Source organism: Giraffa tippelskirchi, chromosome X (assembly GCF_054371585.1).
Source record: "Giraffa tippelskirchi isolate mGirTip1 chromosome X, T2T-mGirTip1v1.2.pri, whole genome shotgun sequence".
Taxonomy (NCBI): domain Eukaryota; kingdom Metazoa; phylum Chordata; class Mammalia; order Artiodactyla; family Giraffidae; genus Giraffa; species Giraffa tippelskirchi.
In genome coordinates this window covers 47976635-47995449 of record NC_137289.1, presented here as the reverse complement: position 1 = coordinate 47995449, position 18815 = coordinate 47976635, and the positions used below count along the sequence as shown (strand labels likewise).

The following is an 18815-nucleotide window of genomic DNA, read 5'->3' as shown; positions in this document are numbered from 1 at the left end:
CACATCCATACATGACTACTGGGAAAACCATAGCTTTGACTAGACGGACGTTTGTTGGCAAAGTAATGTCTCTGCTTTTAAATATGCTGTCTAGGTTGGTCATAACTCTTCTTCCAACGAGCAAGTGTCTTTTAATTTCATGGCTCCAGTCACAATCTGCAGTGATTTTGGAGCCCCCAAAACTAGAGTCTGTCACTGTTTCCACTGTTCCCCCATCTATCTGCATGAAGTGATGGTACCAGATGCCATGATCTTACTTTTCTGAATGTTGAGCTTTAAGCCAACTTTTTCACTCTCCTCTTTCACTTTCATCAAGAGGCTCTTTAGTTCTTCTTTGCTTTCTGCCCTAAGGGTGGTGTCATCTGCATATCTGAAGTTATTGATATTTCTCCCTGCAATCTTGATTCCAGCTTGTGCTTCATCCAGCCCAGCGTTTCTCATGATGTGCTCTGCATATAAGTTAAATAAGCAGGGTGACAATACACAGCCTTGAAGTACTCCTTTCGCGATTTGGAACCTGTCTGTTGTTCCATGTCCAGTTCTAACTGTTGCCTCCTGACTTGTGTACAGATTTCTCAAGAGGCAGGTCATGGGGTCTGGGATTCCCATCTCTTTAAGAAATTTCCACAGTTTTTTGTGGTCCACACAGTCAAAGGCTTTGGCATAGTCAGTAAAGCAGAAATAGACATTTTTCTGAAACTCTCTTGCTTTTTCGATGATCCAGCAGATGTTGGCAATTTGATCTCTGGTTCCTCTGCCTTTTCTAAATCCAGCTTGAACATCTTAAAGTTCACAGTTTACGTACTGTTGAGCCTGGCTTGGAGAATTTTGAGCATTACTCTGCTAGCGTGTGAGATGAGTGCAATTGTGTGGTAGTTTGAGCATTCTTTGGCATTGCCTTTCTTTGGGATTGGAATGAAAACTGACCTTTTCCAGTCCTGTGGCCACTGCTGAGTTTTCCAAATTTGCTGGCATATTGAGTGAAGCACTTTTATAGCATTATTTTTTTAGGATTTGAAATAGCTCAACTGGCATTCCATCACCTTCACTAGCTTTGTTGGTAGTGATGCTTCCTAAGGCCCACTTGATTTCGCATTCCAGGATGTCTGGCTCTATGTTGGTGATCACACCATCGTAATTATCTGGGTCGTGAAGATCTTTTTTGTATAGTTCTTCTGTGTATTCTTGCCACCTCTTCTTAATATCTTCTGCTTCTGTTAGGTCCATACCACTTCTGTCCTTTATTGAGCCCATCTTTGCATGAAATGTTCCCTTGGTATCTCTAATTTTCTTGAAGAGATCTCTAGTCTTTCCCATTCTGTTGTTCTCCTCTATTTCTTTACATTGATCACTGAGGAAGGCTTTCTTATCACTCCTTGCTATTCTTTGGAACTCTGCATTCAAATGGGTATATCTTCCCTTTTCTCCTTTGCCTTTTGCTTCTCTTCTATTCACAGCTATTTGTAAGGCCTCCTCAGACAACCATTTTGCTTTTTTACATTTCTTTTTCTTGGGATGTTCTTGATCCCTGTCTCCTGTACAATGTCACAAATCTCCATCCATAGTTCTTCAGGCACTCTATCAGATCTAGTCCCTTAAATCTATTTCTCACTTCCAGTGTATAATCTTAAGGGATTTGGTTTAGGTCTTACCTGAATGGTCTAGTGGTTTTCCCTACTTTCTTCAATTTAAGTCTGAATTTGGCAATATGGAGTTCATGGTCTGTGCCACAGTCAGCTCCCAGTCTTGTTTTTGCTGACTGTATAGAACTTCTCCATCTTTGGCTACAGAGAATATAATCAATTTGATTTCGGTATTGATCATCTGGTGATGTCCATGTGTAGAGTCTTTTCTTGTGTTGTTGGAAGAGGGTGTTTGCTATCACCAGGGCATTCTCTTGGCAAAACTCTATTAGACTTTGCCCTGCTTCATTCTGTACTCCAAGGCCAAATTTGCCTGTTACGCCAGGTGTTCCTTGACTTCCTACATTTGCATTCCAGTTCCCTATAATGAAAAGGACATCTTTTTTGGGTGTTAGTTCTAGAAGGTCTTGTAGGTCTTCATAGAACCATTCAACTTCAGCTTCTTCAGCATTACTGGTTGGGGCATAGACTTAAATTACTGTAATATTGAATGGTTTGCCTTGGAAACGAACAGAGATCATTCTGTCGTCTTTGAGATTGCATCCAGGTACTGCATTTCAGACTCTTTTGTTTACTATGATGGCTACTCCATTTCTTCTAAGGGATTCTTGCCCACAGTAATAGATATAATGGTCATCTGAGTTAAATTCACCCATTCCAGTCCATCTTAGTTCACTGATTCCTAAAATGTCGATGTTCACTCTTGTTTGACCACTTCCAATTTGCCTTGATTCATGGACCTAACATTCCAGGTTCCTATGTAATGTTACTCTTTATAGCATTGGACTTTACTTCCATTGTTTTCCTTAGGTACAGAGTAAATGTCCTGAAGGCTGGCCTTGCCCCTGGATATTTAATCTCCAGACTGCTTTCTTTCCCAAATGGAGAAAGAATCTCATCACATTGACTATTCACTTGGCAAATATTTATTGAATGTCTGAAGTGTTGGGCACTAGGTCGCTACCCTTTTGGAGTTCTCTAGACTCATCAGGGAGACTGTGGCTAGGCAAATGCTTCACGTTTTAACACATGAAGGCATGTGAAAGGTGAAGGCACTCACTGTTCTCATCTCTAAAATTAGGTCAGTAAAAGGAACTATCATATAAGGCTGTGCTGAGGATTAACTGGGAAAACATGCATGTCAATTGATGACTACAGTGGCTGGCAAGTGTTTTGGTTGTTATTTCCTAGAGTAATAATTTTCTGTGCCTGAAAGACGTGGACAAGATCGGAGATGAGCAATAGGAGTTTTAAAAAATGAGTAGGTGTTTGTGAAATAGAAGCATCAGAGGGTGAATGTTCCAGGCAAATGGAGCTGTGTGCAAAGAGACAGAAGTAGTAAGGACCCAGTAAGTATCTGGAAAATGGATTTGGCATGTTGGAGAATAGAGTACATAGGGAAAAATGGAAAATGGTGGCAAACTACTGGGGGGCAGGCAAGGCTCCAGAGAGGAGGTGGGTCTTGGACATTTGGACTGGGTTTTGAAGGGTGAGTAGGAGCTTGCCAGGCAAAGAAGAAGGAAGAATATACTAGTGGTGGGAACACATACACAAAGGCACAAAGTTGTAAATGTATATGAACTATTTGGGAGACTGCATGCTGTGGCCAGGGCTCTGCATTCAAGGACCTCTCTCCTCTGCTTAAGAGGATTCAGAGGTATCAGACCTTGTTTGGCAGATTGGTGGGATGGGCCCCCTGAAGTCAGTTTGCATGAGGGATTCATTGGGGGATAAAAGCAGTGCATGTGCACCAAAGGAAAGAGGGATAAGAGGAAAAGACTCACATCTGTCTTACAGGCTTATACAGGCAAATCTCAGAGACATTGCAGGTTTGGTTCCAGACTACTGCAATAAAGCAAATATGCCAATAAAGCAAAGCACACAAATTTTTTTGGTTCCAGAGTACACATAAAAGTTATGTTTACACTCTAGTGTATTATCTTAAGTGTGCAACAGTATCATGTCTAAAAAAACAATGTGCATACCTTAATTTTAAAAAAGGCCTTATTGATAAAAATGTCTAACAATCATCTGAGCCTTTGGTGAATTGTAACCATTTTACAATGGGCTTCCCTGGTGGCACACTGGTAAAGAATCCACCTGCCTGTGCAGGTGATACAGGAGATGCGGGTTCCATCAATGGGTCAGGAAGATCCCCTGGAGAAGGAAATGGCAACCCACTCCAGTATTCTTGCCTGGGAAATCCCATGGACAGAAAGGCCTGATGGGCTACAGTGCACAGGGTCGCAAAAGATTTGGACATGACTGAGCACACACACATGCAATCTTTTTACAATAGTAACATCAAAGATCACTGACCGCAGATCACCATTACAAATATAAGAATAATGAAACGGCTTGAAATATTGTGACAATTACCAAAATGTGACACAAAGACAAGGCATCAGCAAATGCTGTTGGAAAAACGGCACTGAAAGACACGCTTGAGGCAGGGTGGCCACAAACCTTTAATTTATAAAGTATGCCATAGCCTTGGAGCATGATAGAATGTCCGATTCTTTGTAACCCCATGGACTGTAGCCTACCTAGCCTATGAGGCTCCTCCATCCATGGAATTTTCCAGGCAAGAGTACTGGAGTAGGTTGCCGTTTCCTTCTCCAGGGGATCTTCCCAGCCCAGGGATCGAACCTGGGTTTCCCGCATTGTAGGCAAACATTTTTACCATCTGAGTCACCAGGGATGAATGAGGGAATGAGGGTGCCTGTATTCAGCAGAACCTCTCCATATTGGCAACTGAGCCCTGAGGAAAGCTGAAAGTGGAAACTAAAGGGCTTGTTCAAGGCTCGTTTCCTTAAAAACTCCAGGAGACTCAAGCACAAGCAGACTGTGCTTTGGTCCACACAATACATACACACCAACTCTGTGTAAACTGTTTTAGTGTAAGGTGACAAGGTATAACAGTGTAGGGAGAGGGAGGAGGGCCTTCTCTCCACTTGTGCACAGGATACTGTGGCACTGTGGAACACTGAGGGCTCCAGAATACCACCAATACGGTGGGACCTCTAGGCCAGCAGAAGGCACACCCACCTGTAATGTCACAGCTGGTGGCCATGATGACTGTCAGGACAGATGTGCCAATGGAGGCAATAGACAGCCATTTTTTTCCAGCAGTGCCCCTCACAGAGGAGTGCCAAAGCAAGAAAAAACTAAAAGAGTGGGTAATGTGGTGGCAGGCAGGACTTGTCCTTGAACCCATATGAGAGGATCTTGGGAGATTCCTGGGACTCGCTTGGAGGAGGGGAGTAAAAACTATAGGAAGGAAAAGATCCTGCGAGAGGAAGATAAGGACAAAAGGCAATAAACATGGGCTATATTTTAGGGGATCAAATGGGAAGGACTTGGTGAAATTTGGATGTGGGTGATTAGGGAAATGATAGCATGCCAGGTGGAGCCAAGATGTCTGGTTTATGTGGTTCCCCCAATGGAGGAGGCATAGCCATATTGGGATTTACAGCCCATCATTCCAGAAGAAAGTATGTCAGGTATAAAGAGGGACCAAGCTAAGAGAGATCCAGGCAAGGGTACTGGAATGGGTTGCCATTTCCTTCTCCAGTGATAGGAACTAGGTGTAGCTAATTCACAGTAAGGGGTTGGCAACCAAAGGCCAAAAATCTGTCCAGGTTGTGGGTCAGGAATGGAGTTTCAAGGGCCCTGTGTTGGGGTGTGGCTTCTCATGCAACCCAAACAGCAAGTTAACCTGACTTTCCCATCACTTTCCATCTTTTCTTCTCTATAGGATCCCTCCCTTCAGTATTCAGACATGGCCAAACATCTTCCATGTTTAAGACAAAAATTTTCCCTTGACCTCATATCCTTCTTCTGCTACTTCCTTTACCTTCTGATGGCTCAGTGAGTAAAAAAAAAAAAAAAAAAAACAAATCTGCCTGCAATGCAGAAGACACAGGTTTGATCCCTGTGTCAGGAAGACCCTCTGGAAGAGGGCATGGCAACACACTCCAGTATTCTTGCCTGGAAAATCCAACGGATTGAGGAGCCTGGCAAGCTACTGCCCATAGGGTTGGAAAGAGTCAGACACGACTGAGCGACTAAACACAGCATACAAAGGGTTGCCTCAGGCTGCTGCCTCCAATTGCTCATCTCCCTATTCACTTCTGGCCTCTGCTCCTATCACCTCCCCAGTATTTCACCACCACTGATCTCTGTGTTGCTAACACCAATGCATCCTTTTCTGTTGCTATTGTTCAGTCATTAAGTCATGTCCAACTCTTTTCGACCCCATTGACTTAGGCACACCAGGCTCCTCTGTCCTCCACTATCTCCTGGAGTTTACTCAAATTCATGTCCATTGATGCTATCTAACCATGTCACACATGGCCTTTTTAAGGGGCTTCCCCAACAGATCAGAGGGTAAAGAATCTGCCTGCAATGCAGGAGACACAGGAGATGAGGGTTCAGTCCCTGGGTTGGGAAGATCCTCTGGAGAAGGAAATGGCAACCTACTCAAGTGTCCTTGCCTGGAAAATTTCAAGGACAGAGGAGCCTGGTAGGCTACAGCCCAAAGAGTTGCAAAGAGTCGGAGAGGACTGAGCAACTAAGCACAGTCTCCTTTTCTGACCTTACATAATTTGACATTGCAGATCTCTTGTATCTTGACTTCTGTGATAGCACTAATTTAGCCAGTATTAAGAGTTTGAGGCACTTTAGTCTGGATTGAGATATGTGACAATACTTTTACTTTGTTCCCTATGCAAATTTGCCACTGAGCAGCAGACCAAAATTGAGGCCCTCTTGAAACCCATGTCAATGGCCTTCAGTCCCCAGGCTCTTAAATGTCTTGGCCTAAATATAAGCCATAGATCAATGGCCATTTTCAGTGCCATGCCATTTTTGAACATTCATGGCCATAAGTAAATGCTCACTATGCACTAGACACTAGTTTAATCACCTAACATGAACTGACGGAATTAAATTTCACTGCAAGATTGCAGGCAAAGGTTGACGGTACCACTATCATCCCCACTTTCTAGCTGGGGTGACTGACACAGCTGCTAAGTGTGGAACTGGGATTAAAAACCCAGGTCATCTGATTGCAAAGTTCTCACTCCTAACCACGAGGCTGTAGTGTGAGAGGGGTGTCAGGCTGAGTATGCAAAAGCCCGGCCCTCCCATCACTGGTTACCCAGCCCAAGGTCTGTGCTGCCCAGAGTCAATCACTCACATGACATTCCTGCACAGGATTTTTCCAAGTGAACTTTTTATTAATTTAAAAATCCAGAAATACAGTGACTACATAAATAAGTACCCTATTTAGGTACATGTCCTGTGAGAAGAGTGAAAGGGTAATACTGTTATGTTATTCTTACTTGTTTACATGAGTTAACTAGAAAATGGCTACAGCTGCTAAGTGGTACTTATGGGCTTTGCTTGTTCCAAGTGTTTATGGTACAAATAAATACACAAGAAGAACCACATCCATTCCTCTCTACTAAGTACAGGCGGCTCAGCCTCTTCTCTCTCTCTGCAACACTGAACATTGGAGGGTTTCTCCGTTGGCCTCACCCAGCACCCCAGCTCCTGCTTCACACCGCGCCTGGCCAAGGTGCGTCCTGGCACCTGAGGGCAAGAGTCTATCTAGGGAAGCTCCCTGGGTGTTCCCTTCAGGTTGAGCTTTCAGAGAACACCTGGGTGGGAAGGTTTTGGGGCTGAGTCATCAGAAGGGGAATCACCACTTTGCCTCAGGATCCCATGACTTGTTTCCATGCTATGGAAATACTGCCACCTCTGGGTGGGAGACAGCAGCTGCTTAACGTTCAAGCCCCCACCCCCACCACTAATACTCTGGATGTTCTCCTTCCTTCCCCTCCCCTCCTTGAGAACAATGTGTCTGAGAGGCTGGTCCCCTGAAGGCCTGGCCACCAGGCCTCTGTGTCTCTTTGATGAGAACAGACTCCTTTATGCCAGGTTGCCATAAAGACTGGACCTTTTACATTTTTCCCTATTGGTGTCAAATAACAAAAAAATGTTCATCTTACCTATGGTCACAGAGTAGAAAAAATGGGATTTCTTGGTCCTTAATATTTAAGTATTTACTAGAGTTCACCCAGGCACTCCTTGAGGAGATAAATCTAGAGGGCAGGTTTGAGATTCCTGCTGTGGAGAATTTATAGTTTTCCCTCAGAATTTATAATTTTCCCTCAGAATGGATCACTTGGGCTCTGGTATTAGGCTGCAAAGAGACATTTTTGGAGCAGCCCTCACCAGGATCTATGATTCAGATTCATGCTTGGTGCATGAGAGGAGAATGGTAGGAAGGCTTAGGATAAGGATTGTTATCAGAACCCCCTTTTCCCCCAGTAAGCGATAATTCTCTTAACTGAAGCTTGGGAGGACGGAGTCCCTTTGCCAAGTAAAAACCAAGTCCTGTAATTGGAGAAGAGAAACTGCCCTTTTAAGAAGCTTCTGGAATTTCATCATTTAACCAAAATTTTTGGACTAGAGAACTATGACTTCAGGACAATAAGTGAGGATTGAGCTGTTAATTGGTGAGTTTTGTTGACTTGAAAACACATGGCTGACCTTGCCGACTTTTAGCAACTCTTTTCTTAAATAATTATTTTCTTTTATGTAGACTCAGTTTCTAAAAGTTTTACTCAATTCTAACTTCTTTATGGAGGTTTAGGAAGAAAAGAGAAGTGGTGACATAAGGTAAAAGTTCTTTTCCACCTCAAAGTGAAGGCAGCCATGAAATGGTGTTCTTATTCTTTCCCAGAATCGGTGCCATCAACAATCACGTCATAGACCCAAGGGCAGAGCTTTCTGCTCAAAACTTCTTATTTATCCTCCTGGGTGCCAACTGCCTCCAAGTTATTTGCGAGTCAGGCAAGGGAAAGAAGGTGAGAGTCTACACTAGTCTTGCCTCAGAATGAAGGCTGTAGTTCAGTGTGGGTGTGTGCGCACGTGCATGTGTATATGTACCTGTGTGTGTGTGAATATATGGAATGTTTTTTTAAACACAAGACATTCTAAGTTTTAAAGAGAAGAATTTCATACTAATATTTTCTCTGTACTAAAGAACTCCTACTAAGCAATTCCCTTCTCTTTCTTTCACTGGAATAACTTTCTAGATAGAAACCCAGGAGTTTTGTTTACTCTTTAACCTGTAAAGAAATGTGATTCTCCCAGACACTAGAGCAGTGTTGTGGCATCCTAGCCCTCTTCCTCCCACAGAGAATTCAAAACTCTTCTAGTTTCTTTGGAGGAGATGTTTAAGGGCTGACATACCACTCCAATAAAGGAGCAAGTTATGCTGTGCACGGCGTGAATAATTGACTGCATTTGAGTTTGGGTTTTTAGGACACTGTTGACTTAAGCAAAGTAAGCCTGCAGTCCAGCTGCAGCTTGAGTTTTCTTGCTTTCCTCTATCCAATACTGTCTGTCTTGTCTAACAGTGGCCCTTTTCAGACCTTTCCAGGTACAAAACTTTGACCAAATCTTCAAGCTCTGTTCGGCATACACGACTTGAACACATCTGGCTGATCTGGGCTTCTCCTTCAGTGAAGATCTTCCACTGGCCTAAAAGGCAAACACAAAGTGGCCCAGAGATGTGAGAGGAGGGCAGAGCCAATGAGGAGCAGAACTGACACACCCAAGCCTTCCCTGCACCCTCATGGATCCTCCAGGGGAGCTCGAAGACAGGTGTCATGAACTTTCAGCAAAACAGTCCCTGAAACTCTTTCCTGGGGACAGATATGGAACATGGGTCACAGGGTCTTCATTTCAATACGCAGCATTTATCAGAATCCCAAGAGTAAAACCTAGTGTTATTCTTGGGATTTTTACAGTCTACTTAGTTAGCATTTAGGACTTGCTTCACTATCAGGTTGTTAGCTCTTCGGTGGCAGCAGGTCAAATAAGGCACTTTGGGGACCTGTACCTGAGGCCTGAATATTAGTGTGGGTTACTTGATTGTTTACTGCTTATTTTTTTATTCCTGCCACCCTTTGTCAAAAACTCTCCCCTCTCAGTTCCAGTGAAGTGGATGAACCTAGAGCCTGTTATACAAAGTGACGTAAGTCAGAAAGAGAAAAACAAATATCGTATATTAACGTATATATATATAATCTAGAAAGGTGGTACTGATGAACCTATTTGCAGGGAAGGAATGGAGATGCAGACGGAACGGACTTGTAGACACAGTGACAGAAAGAGAGAGTGGGACAAATGGAGAAAGTAGCATTGACATATATACACTACGATGTGTAAAATAGATTAGCTGGTGAGAAGTTGCTATATAACAGGGAGCCCATCCTGGTGCTCTGTGATGACCTAGGGGGGTGGGAGCGGGGGAAAGGAGGGAAGCTCAAGAGGGAGGAGACATGTATAATTACGACTGATTTGCATTGTTGTATGGCAGAAACCATCACAACATTGTAAAGCAATTTTCTTCCAAGTAAAAACTTGAAGGCCCTTCACAAAGAACTGGTAAAATAGTGCTTGCTTCATCTATTGATATATTTTAGACTGAGTCAATCTTTTTTTTTAAATTAACTTGTCATTAAACTTGATTAGTATACACCAAAAAAAAAAAAAAAAAAAACAACTCTCCTCTCTGCTTTGTCTTATGCCCACATGCTGGCCTCACCCCTCCCTTAGCAAGCCTCCCCTGCTCCTATGGCTCTGCAGAGAGTTCCAGAATCACATCCACCAGGGGACCCCTCTCTGCTCTGAGCGAATGCAACTGCATCCCTTATGTTTCCTGTCATCCCTATTCCTGTCCCCTTCCAGTCCCTGTTTTCTTCCCCTCTCCCGCAGAACTGTCCACATTTCCAATGTGTCCCTACCAACTTCACTACCCTCCCGCTAGCCATGCTAAATGAGCAAGCGGTTTTGAGAGTATACCCTGTGCTGAGCACTGGAAACCACCGGATGTCTCTGAACCATCCCTTTTCTAACTTTTCTGGTCCCTCTGTGGCATGATCTTCCTTCCCCTGCTATCATCCTGCTCTGCCAAATAGGCTTCCTAACAAAATGCCCACCTGCATACCCTCTTCAGTCTTCCTTTCATCCCCATAATGTTGCCACTTGGAGAACCTCTTATCCAAGGTCAGCAAGCTTGTCTTAATGCAGAACTGACGCTGAACCTCTTTTCTTTCTCTCACCACAGGAGATCATGTCCCCCCTTCCTTATAGCCTCCCATTTTGCTGCTCCTCTCTCACTTGGATTCTTCACTTCTCCCTAGTCTCTCAGATTTGATGGGAAAGGGGAGATGGGTCATGTAAGAAAGCAGCTTCCATGGAAGCCTTGCAATGCACCAGGATCTGACAGGCACATTATACACAGGGTCAGGCTTCCACTTCTCTGTCCCCAGGTGACTCTGCAGGATCATCTCATCACCCACCGCCTTCAACTGCACACAGGGGAACACATCATCTACCTCCATTATATACCCCTAATCCTAACTGTGATGGGAAGAGTTTGTTTAAATCATCTTCCAAGTGCCCCAGTGCCTAGCACAATGCCTAGCTCACAGTATGAACAAAAATATGTTCTCTGAAATTAATTGGTAATTTCAAAGTCACATTATTGATCGTGGGATTCTAGACTCTGCCTCCTTTATTCTCGACTCACAGGAACTTTCAACTCCGTTTGAATCTCCTACTGTCCAGTTAGTTGTCTATCCATCTCCTGCAGAATCAACACTTGACCTTACCAATCCTATGTCCAGCTGTCTACTGGATAACTCTGCTCAGATGGACTTAAAACATGCTCCAAATAAAAATCATTTTTTTCACCAATTCTCATTCTCCAGTTTCCTACTGGTGAATGGTATTACTCTTCACTCAATCTATAAAGTTGTTAATATTAGAGTCATTCTAAACTCATTTCTCTCTTTGCTCTTGATCTTGATAGTGTAACTTCAGCCCCTCAAAGGGACCCCTCCTCCCCTGTCTAACTGACTTAATATAGTCTAACAGCTTCCTACAGATGATCACCAGCTCTCTCGCTAGAAACCCACTTTCCACCCCATATAGCAAATACCACTTTCTAAAAACCAGATATGAATGCATCATCCACTTGCTTAAAAACCTCCACTGGGGTTCTCTGGTCTGGAGATCAAGTACAACTTCTTAGTGTGGCATATATCAATTTGCCAACAAAGATCCATCTAGTCAAAGCTATGGTTTTTCCAGTAGTCATGTATGGATGTGAGAGTTGGACCATAAAGAAGGCTGAGCATCGAAGAATGAACGCTTTTGAACTGTGGTGCTGGAAAAGACTCTTGGCAGTCCCTTGGACTCTAAGGAGATAAAACCAGTCAATCCTAAAGGAAATCAATCCTGAATATTTATTGAAAGGACTGATGCTGAAGCTGAAGCTCCAATCCTTTGGCCACCTGATGTGAAGAGCCGACTCACTGGAAAAGACCCTGATGCTGGGAAAGACTGAGGGCAGGAGAAGGGGGTGACAAAGGATGAGATTGTTGGGGCATCACTGACTCAATGGCCATGAATCTGAGCTAGGAAAGACAGGGAAGTCTGGCGTCCTGCAGTCAATGGGTTCACGAAGAGTCGGATATGACTGAGTGATGGAACAACAACTGGCTTCTTTAGAATATGGCTTTTCAAAGTCATACATGCTTAATAAATGCATATGAGAGCCCAGAAACATCTTTCCAAGGCACCATCTTCATACAGTTGATACACTGTGTGTGTTTGCAGCAACTACCAATGCTCCTTGCCTGCTATCTCAACTTCTCACTGGCTTCTTCCAGGCCCTCTAGTTCCTACCTCCAAGTTGTCTCATCTTTCTGTGCAACCTACGTGGCCTTTGTGATTCTTTGTCACCAACACCCACATTTCTTGTTTGCTCCTGTCTGAGTCTTCTCTTAGGCTGTACCCTCTCCCTGGTCTGATTGCCTGACCTGTTGCCCAGTCACACCCTTCTCTTTCAAAACTCACCTCCTCCCCGACTAAGCCCACCTGGCTCTCATCTCATTGTTTTTCACAGATTCCCCTGAGCACTTAGGTATTTAACTCTTCAGAAGTATACTAATTCATAATGAACGCACTTTCATGTTCTGTCTCACCCATTAGAATTCCCAGTGGATAGAAATTCTGTGCCTTTTATTCCTTTAGAAGTCCTCTCACCCCCTCCCCCCACCTCCCACCCTCCTGCCTAGCAGGATCTAGTCCCAGGCTCCACCTAGGGTAGAAAGTGGGAGAGTCGCTAGTAGGCTTGAGTGCTTTTAAAGAACATGACCACCCAGGGCAGTTCCAAGGAGTCAAAGAGAGCTTTGAGATAACCCAAGAATCGATATGCAGTCATCTTCTCTCTATCTCTCTCAGCCCCACCAGTGAGGTCATGGCTTTCCAGATGTGAGGTCTCCACATCTGGACAGACCAGACTTCGGAACCTCTTAAGACTCTGGGTTTCATCACCCAGAGGAGACAGAATAGTCTCTCTAAAGTTGATGTGGAGCATTGCTCTTGTTCAGTGAGAACACAGCTGGTACTTCAGTTGCGGAGACAAGACGTGGAAAACTAGATGGTGTTTTCCAAGGAGGAGTGAAGACAGTTGTCACTTACTCAGCGTTGTCCTGGTCACCAGCTTGAAGTGATGGAGTTCCTCAAACATCCTCTTGGAGATCTTCTCAATATGGAAGTGCTGGAGGATGCCTGGGGCCAAGCAAAAAATCAGGCAGGTGGTTAGGTGCTATCTGGAACCAGCAATGCTGTTTTCTGCTTGAGCTAAGCATATCATCTCATTGCTGGGGCTTAGGATCTTGAGCTGGGCTGTGTAATGTGCTTAACCATGAACTTGGATGGCTCGAGGGTTATAATTGACTATTTTTGTCTTCTTGGCTCACTGACCTTCCCTCTGGTTTTCCAGAGGATGGAGATAAGGGAGACAGAGCTGCTGACCGTGGGACCCATTCCTGGGAAAAGCCACGGGGAATCAAGCATGGGTGCTGGTTGGAGTTTCTGCAGCCAAAGGCAGTATTAGACATTCTGCCCTTGCCCCCAGTCTGAGTTGGCTGTCTCTGCCAAGCCACTGGGCTGCCCCCCCACCCCCCCCGGCTCGGCAGTGAGAACTTGAAGCGGGCTTTGCAGACGGGTCATTTGTGTAAATGGAGAAGCCATCCCACTTCCTAAACTACCCAGAAAGCATATTTTCCATTGGGAAACAATCACAGCTCCTTTCGCTTTCCCCTTATAAAAATGAGCAGAGGGAAAATAACCGGGCTCCCACAGTCTCAACCTTGCCCAAATAGCTTTCATCAGAATAATATGTGAACAATAGAAAACTGCCTTGCAGTTAAGGAGCAATGTTACCAGCCCACTTAAATAATCCTCCAGAGGTCTGCAGGGAGCAGCGGACATGGAACCTGGGTTTTCCTCTGTCCAGCATGCACAGATCTTTGATGACCCAGTGTTGTGTACAACAGGTTATTTAGAGGTCATAGTAACCAGTTGAAAAGCATCCACACCCCTCTGTGGGCCAGTAGGGAAGCCAACAGAACGGTGCTTAGTCCTGGTGACTAAGGAGCTAAGGAGTTAGAGATGGCAAACCAACATTCCTAGGTCAAAAGCAAAAATAAACACTGCTGAGCCTTATATGTGTGTTCTAGCATATTTTTAAAGGGGTAGAGAGAAGTTCCTGTTCTTTTGAGAAAGAAGGGAGACATAAAAAGGTCCACAAATACTAGGGCAGTTGTTCCTCAAAGGATGGGTCCAAGTACTGCCTGTAGCAGCATCACCTGGCTATTTGTTAGAAACATAAGTGTTTAGATACTCCCCTTGGCTGACTGCACTCACATTTCTTGGATGGGGCAAGGTAGGTGTGTCTCACCCTAGCACCTTGTGTGATGCCGAAACTTACTCAAGTTTGAGCACTCTCGAGCCTTAGGTGGGATCCAGTTGCAAAAGGATGTGCATTATTTGCCAATTGAAATGTCACCTCTACACTTGGATTCCTTGAAAACTTGACCAGACTAGATCAGCCTTAGTCTTGTAGTATGGGATGATTTGAATAGATGTAGGTTCACAATGAACAGAACATGGCTTGCTTGAGTAGTCAATGTGAGTAATCAGGAAAGGAATGGGACCTCGTGCCTGGGATTGTCCCTCCAGCGAGACTATAATTTTCTTCAGGCAAGAGGTCCCAGTATGATTCGAGACTCTGCTTGGCACTGAATGAATGCATTTTCATGTTTGTTGAGCTTCATCTTGGAAACAATGGTAGACTACATTTGGGAAGTTTACAATCCCGGCTGTACACTAGAATCACCTGTGGAGCTTTCTGAACAAACCCTTAAGCCCAAGCCCCACTCCTGGACAATTAGTCAGACTCTCTGTGGGTAAGATCAGGCATTTGGTATACAAAAACCTTCCCAGATGAGTCTGATGTACAGCCGGGGTTAAGAACCACTCCTCCAGCCTTGATTGTGTGAGAAAGACAACAAACCCCATGGTCAATACTTACTTTTTAGCCCAGGTCACAGTTAAAGGCCACAATAGCAACTGTGTGAGTCATGTGTTCATTTCTAAGCAAATGGGAAATCTTCTGACCGAAACAGGGGAACAGGTTGAAGCAAAACGAAGGTGACTCTTCCCCTCCTTCCCTGTGTCCCCCTTACCAAAAAAAATAACAAGAGATTAATGTCATCTGGCTCACCCTTTCGAATGGTCCAAACATGGACCTCTACCTGAGGTGGTCTCTCTGTTTCCAGTGCTATTTTTCTGGTGGTCTCCCCATCCTCCATGAACACAGACTCATACACGGGCATGGTTTCTTCTCCACAAAAGTAGCCTTTGCTGTCAAAGCTTTGGCCCGGAAGTTCCTCTGGAATCAGGAAGCGAGTAGAGATTTTTCATGGTTTTCCAAAAGTCAAAGCAAACCTCTGCATTTATGTAATCTCAGCATTCACAGCGCTGCACAAGCATCAAAAGTAGACAATCTACAAGGACATTCCTACAGAGATAGAAATCCCACCAACATTTCACTGCCCCTGTAACAGTCAGCAGATCACAAAGGAGCACATGACCTTTAAGTCCATGTGATGACAGAACACTGGCCCCAAACCTACAATGGATCCACCATCACTTGAAAAGTGGAGCTTCACGAGGAGGAAGAATGTGACCAGATACAAAGGTGCTGGGCACTTAAGGGAACAGAGGATTTTCCATGCTGGGTCAGGATCATGGTTGGCCTAGCTCAGTGTTGCCAACAGAGACCCAAGGAATGGGCTGATGGAAGGCCTTGGTTAACTTCACTGATGTCATTTAGGTATACTTAGAAAACATTTATGACACTCATTTATGTGCATATACTTGCCCAAAGGATCTATCCAAATTGGCCTGACATTTCTGAATGCTCTTTGATTTGTTTTCAAGGGGAATGCTAATACTGGATCAACACCAGTGCCAAAATCTAGATGTCAGATTAGTCACATGTACACTATGCCAAATGAACGGTTAGAAGACACAGAAAAGTTGGTCAAATCCCTCAACTATGGATCATTTAAAGTATAAACTAAATTGTTGGATTTCAGCTTCCAGGCATAGGGATACCAGCCCCCTTACTTCTCCTGCTCTATGCTCCTCTTTCCTCAGCCCCATACCAAAAGAAGTTGCCCTTGGTTGGTTATCAGTGAGTTAAGTTCTTACTGGCATCATAATGAGCACCCTCTTTGGCTGTGTATTTAAAGCGCAACACTCAAATCAGGAACGACAAAGAAAAGCTGAGGACACCCTGACAGATTCTGAATATGTGCAGAAGTCATCGGCAAGAACATCTGATGAAAGCATTGGGTGTTGAGTGCTTTGGACCCATGACTCTAATTAGGGGGATTCACTCTTACCCAATCAGACACATTTGGACTAGAGTTTGTAATCAAATTGCTATTGCATGTCTCTTGCTGACCTGATTACCTCTCCCATTCCCACCACCCTTTGGGCACTATAAGGACAAAACCTTAGTCTTCTCTGGATGATTCCAGGTTGTATTACACAATTTGCAGATTATCCTGGAGTCAAGCTTGCTTTCTCCTTTTGTCTTTCTTTTCAGTAATTTAATTACCTGGTGGGCTGGTCTTTTTTGGTGAAATGCTAGGTAATTAAGGGATGTGTGCTAGCACTTTCCAAATGAGTGGAGGAGGGAAGAGGTCACGGAGTATACAGGAACCTCTGTGTATTAATTACCAGCTTTAGAATGAGAGCCTGTTCATGTGTTAAATCTTGCTCACCAGCTATAGCTATAACTGCCATAAAAAATCCATGAAGGGACTGCAAGTACCTATAATATGCTAAAATTTCTCCCGTGTCCTGAAAAGTCAGCCTGTCCCACCACCCCTCCCTTCCAAGAGCTTGATTTACTCACTACAAGGGACTGACAAACAACAAAATCCATTAGTGACTCACCCAGGCTGGCACGCGAAAATATTAAGAGTAAATAAACAGAGTGTGTCTTTTGATCTACCTGCTCGGCAACCTCTTCATTCCACACCCTTCACTTCAAGGTGCTTCCTGATCACTGCGTGTTCACCTACTTTCATTTCCTTCCGGGGAAGCATGACACGCCTGAAGTCATTTCTGGCCATTACCACTTTCCACGAGAATGTTCATGTCCTGAGCCCTCCAGAACTAAGAAACTGAGAAACCATTCCTTACAGAAGTGGGGATGACTGACACAGGAGATGTATCAGTATTATCCCTGCCTGAGAAACAAGCTTGAAGTCTTAAGCTTTTCCCTCTGTAACCCAAAAGGAATGTGTCATTATGGCAATTTCGGGTATTGGGGTGGTACGGTGGGGTTGAGAGTGAGTTGGGGAAACTTCAGGCAGTAGAAGTCCAACACGACTCCGAAGATGGCCACTGATACATGAAGCAAGGCCAGCCTCCACCAGAGCAAAGACAAGAGAGAGAGGTGAAACTCACATCCTATATTTTGGCCTTGCTTTGTTACTGGAGGGCCCTGCAATCATTTGTTTTAAGAAAATTTTTGGCTGAATCATTTGCAAATTTTCTCTCTTTTCCGTTCTCAGCATGAATAACTGAAGTTCCTTTTCTTTCTTCTGTTAATCTCTTCCCTGCTCACTCCTTTATTCCTTTTCTTCTGTGTTCTGTGTCATTTTCTAAGAGGCCGAGGATGTCATGACCTTCCCTTTTTCACCCCTTCACATCACTCGGGAATCTACTCAACATCATTCTTCATAGAAGCCAACCCTTACCAGTCTTTTGAAAATGCTCCACCCTGCCTATCCCATTCACCTGATCTCTTTTTTTTTCTTCCCAGTACTTTACCTTATTGTTTTGTGTTCATTGTCTTTCTTTTTTTTATTTTTATTTATTTATTCATTTATTTTTTTAATTTATTTTATTTTTTTTAATAAATTTATTTATTTTAGTTGGGGGCTAATTACTTTACAATATTGTAATAGTTTTTGCCATACATTGACATGAATCAGCCATGGGTTTACATGTGTTCCCCTTCCTGGACCCCCCACCTCATTGTCTTTCTTATCCTGCCAGGATGTAAGGAGCATTGCTGGCAAGTAGCCTGTGTCTGTCTGCTTTATCTCCCTATTCTCAGTGCCTGGAACTGTGTCTTGCACACAGTAGGCACAGAATATGTGTTTCCAGATGACATGCTGCATGAACAAGTGCATGCCCCTTGAGGCTCTGAAGTCACCTCCATGGCTAGCGACTCTTGGAGGGAAACATGACTATCAGAGGAAACTTATAATTCACAGACACCCATGTGTGGCCCACTGAGGGCAGGTGACAGAATGGGACAAGACACTCTCTCCTCCATGTTGCCCAGTAAGTCTGCCATCTCTACATGTCTGAGCAGTGTGGGAAAGTGGGAAAAGCCACTCTTCTAGAGAAATAGGTTTAGTCAATGAGACTCTTTACGATATTGCCAACTGGGATTCTGAGAGCAGTTTTTTTTTTTTTTTTCATTTCTTTTATTTATTTATTATTTATTTTATTTACTTTTTATTTCTTTTTCTAGTTATAAAAGTCATACACATTTACTGCCGAAAATTTAGAAAATGCAGATAGACAAAAAGAAGAAAATAAAAATTACCCATCATCCAGTCACCCTAAGATGGCCACTGCTACATTCTGCCATATGTCCTTCCAGTTTTTTTTTTTTTTTTTTTTTCGGTCTAAGCATATTATCAATGC

At 43.8% G+C, this 18815-nt stretch overlaps 1 protein-coding gene across 6 annotated transcripts in view; it reads right to left on the bottom strand.

The window, feature by feature from the left end:
• Positions 1-6862: 6862 nt before the first annotated feature.
• Positions 6863-18815, bottom strand: part of CHRDL1 (chordin like 1) — a 127469-nt gene continuing 115516 nt past the window's right edge. For all 6 annotated transcript variants that reach the window (XM_081563752.1, XM_081563750.1, XM_081563753.1 and 3 more), the window contains 3 exons: positions 15301-15468; positions 13212-13301; positions 6863-9197 (listed from right to left, as the gene is read on the bottom strand). In XM_081563752.1, coding sequence (XP_081419878.1) covers positions 9067-9197; positions 13212-13301; positions 15301-15468 — 389 coding nt within the window. In that variant the 3' untranslated portion in view covers positions 6863-9066. The remainder of the gene's footprint in view (positions 9198-13211; positions 13302-15300; positions 15469-18815) is intronic.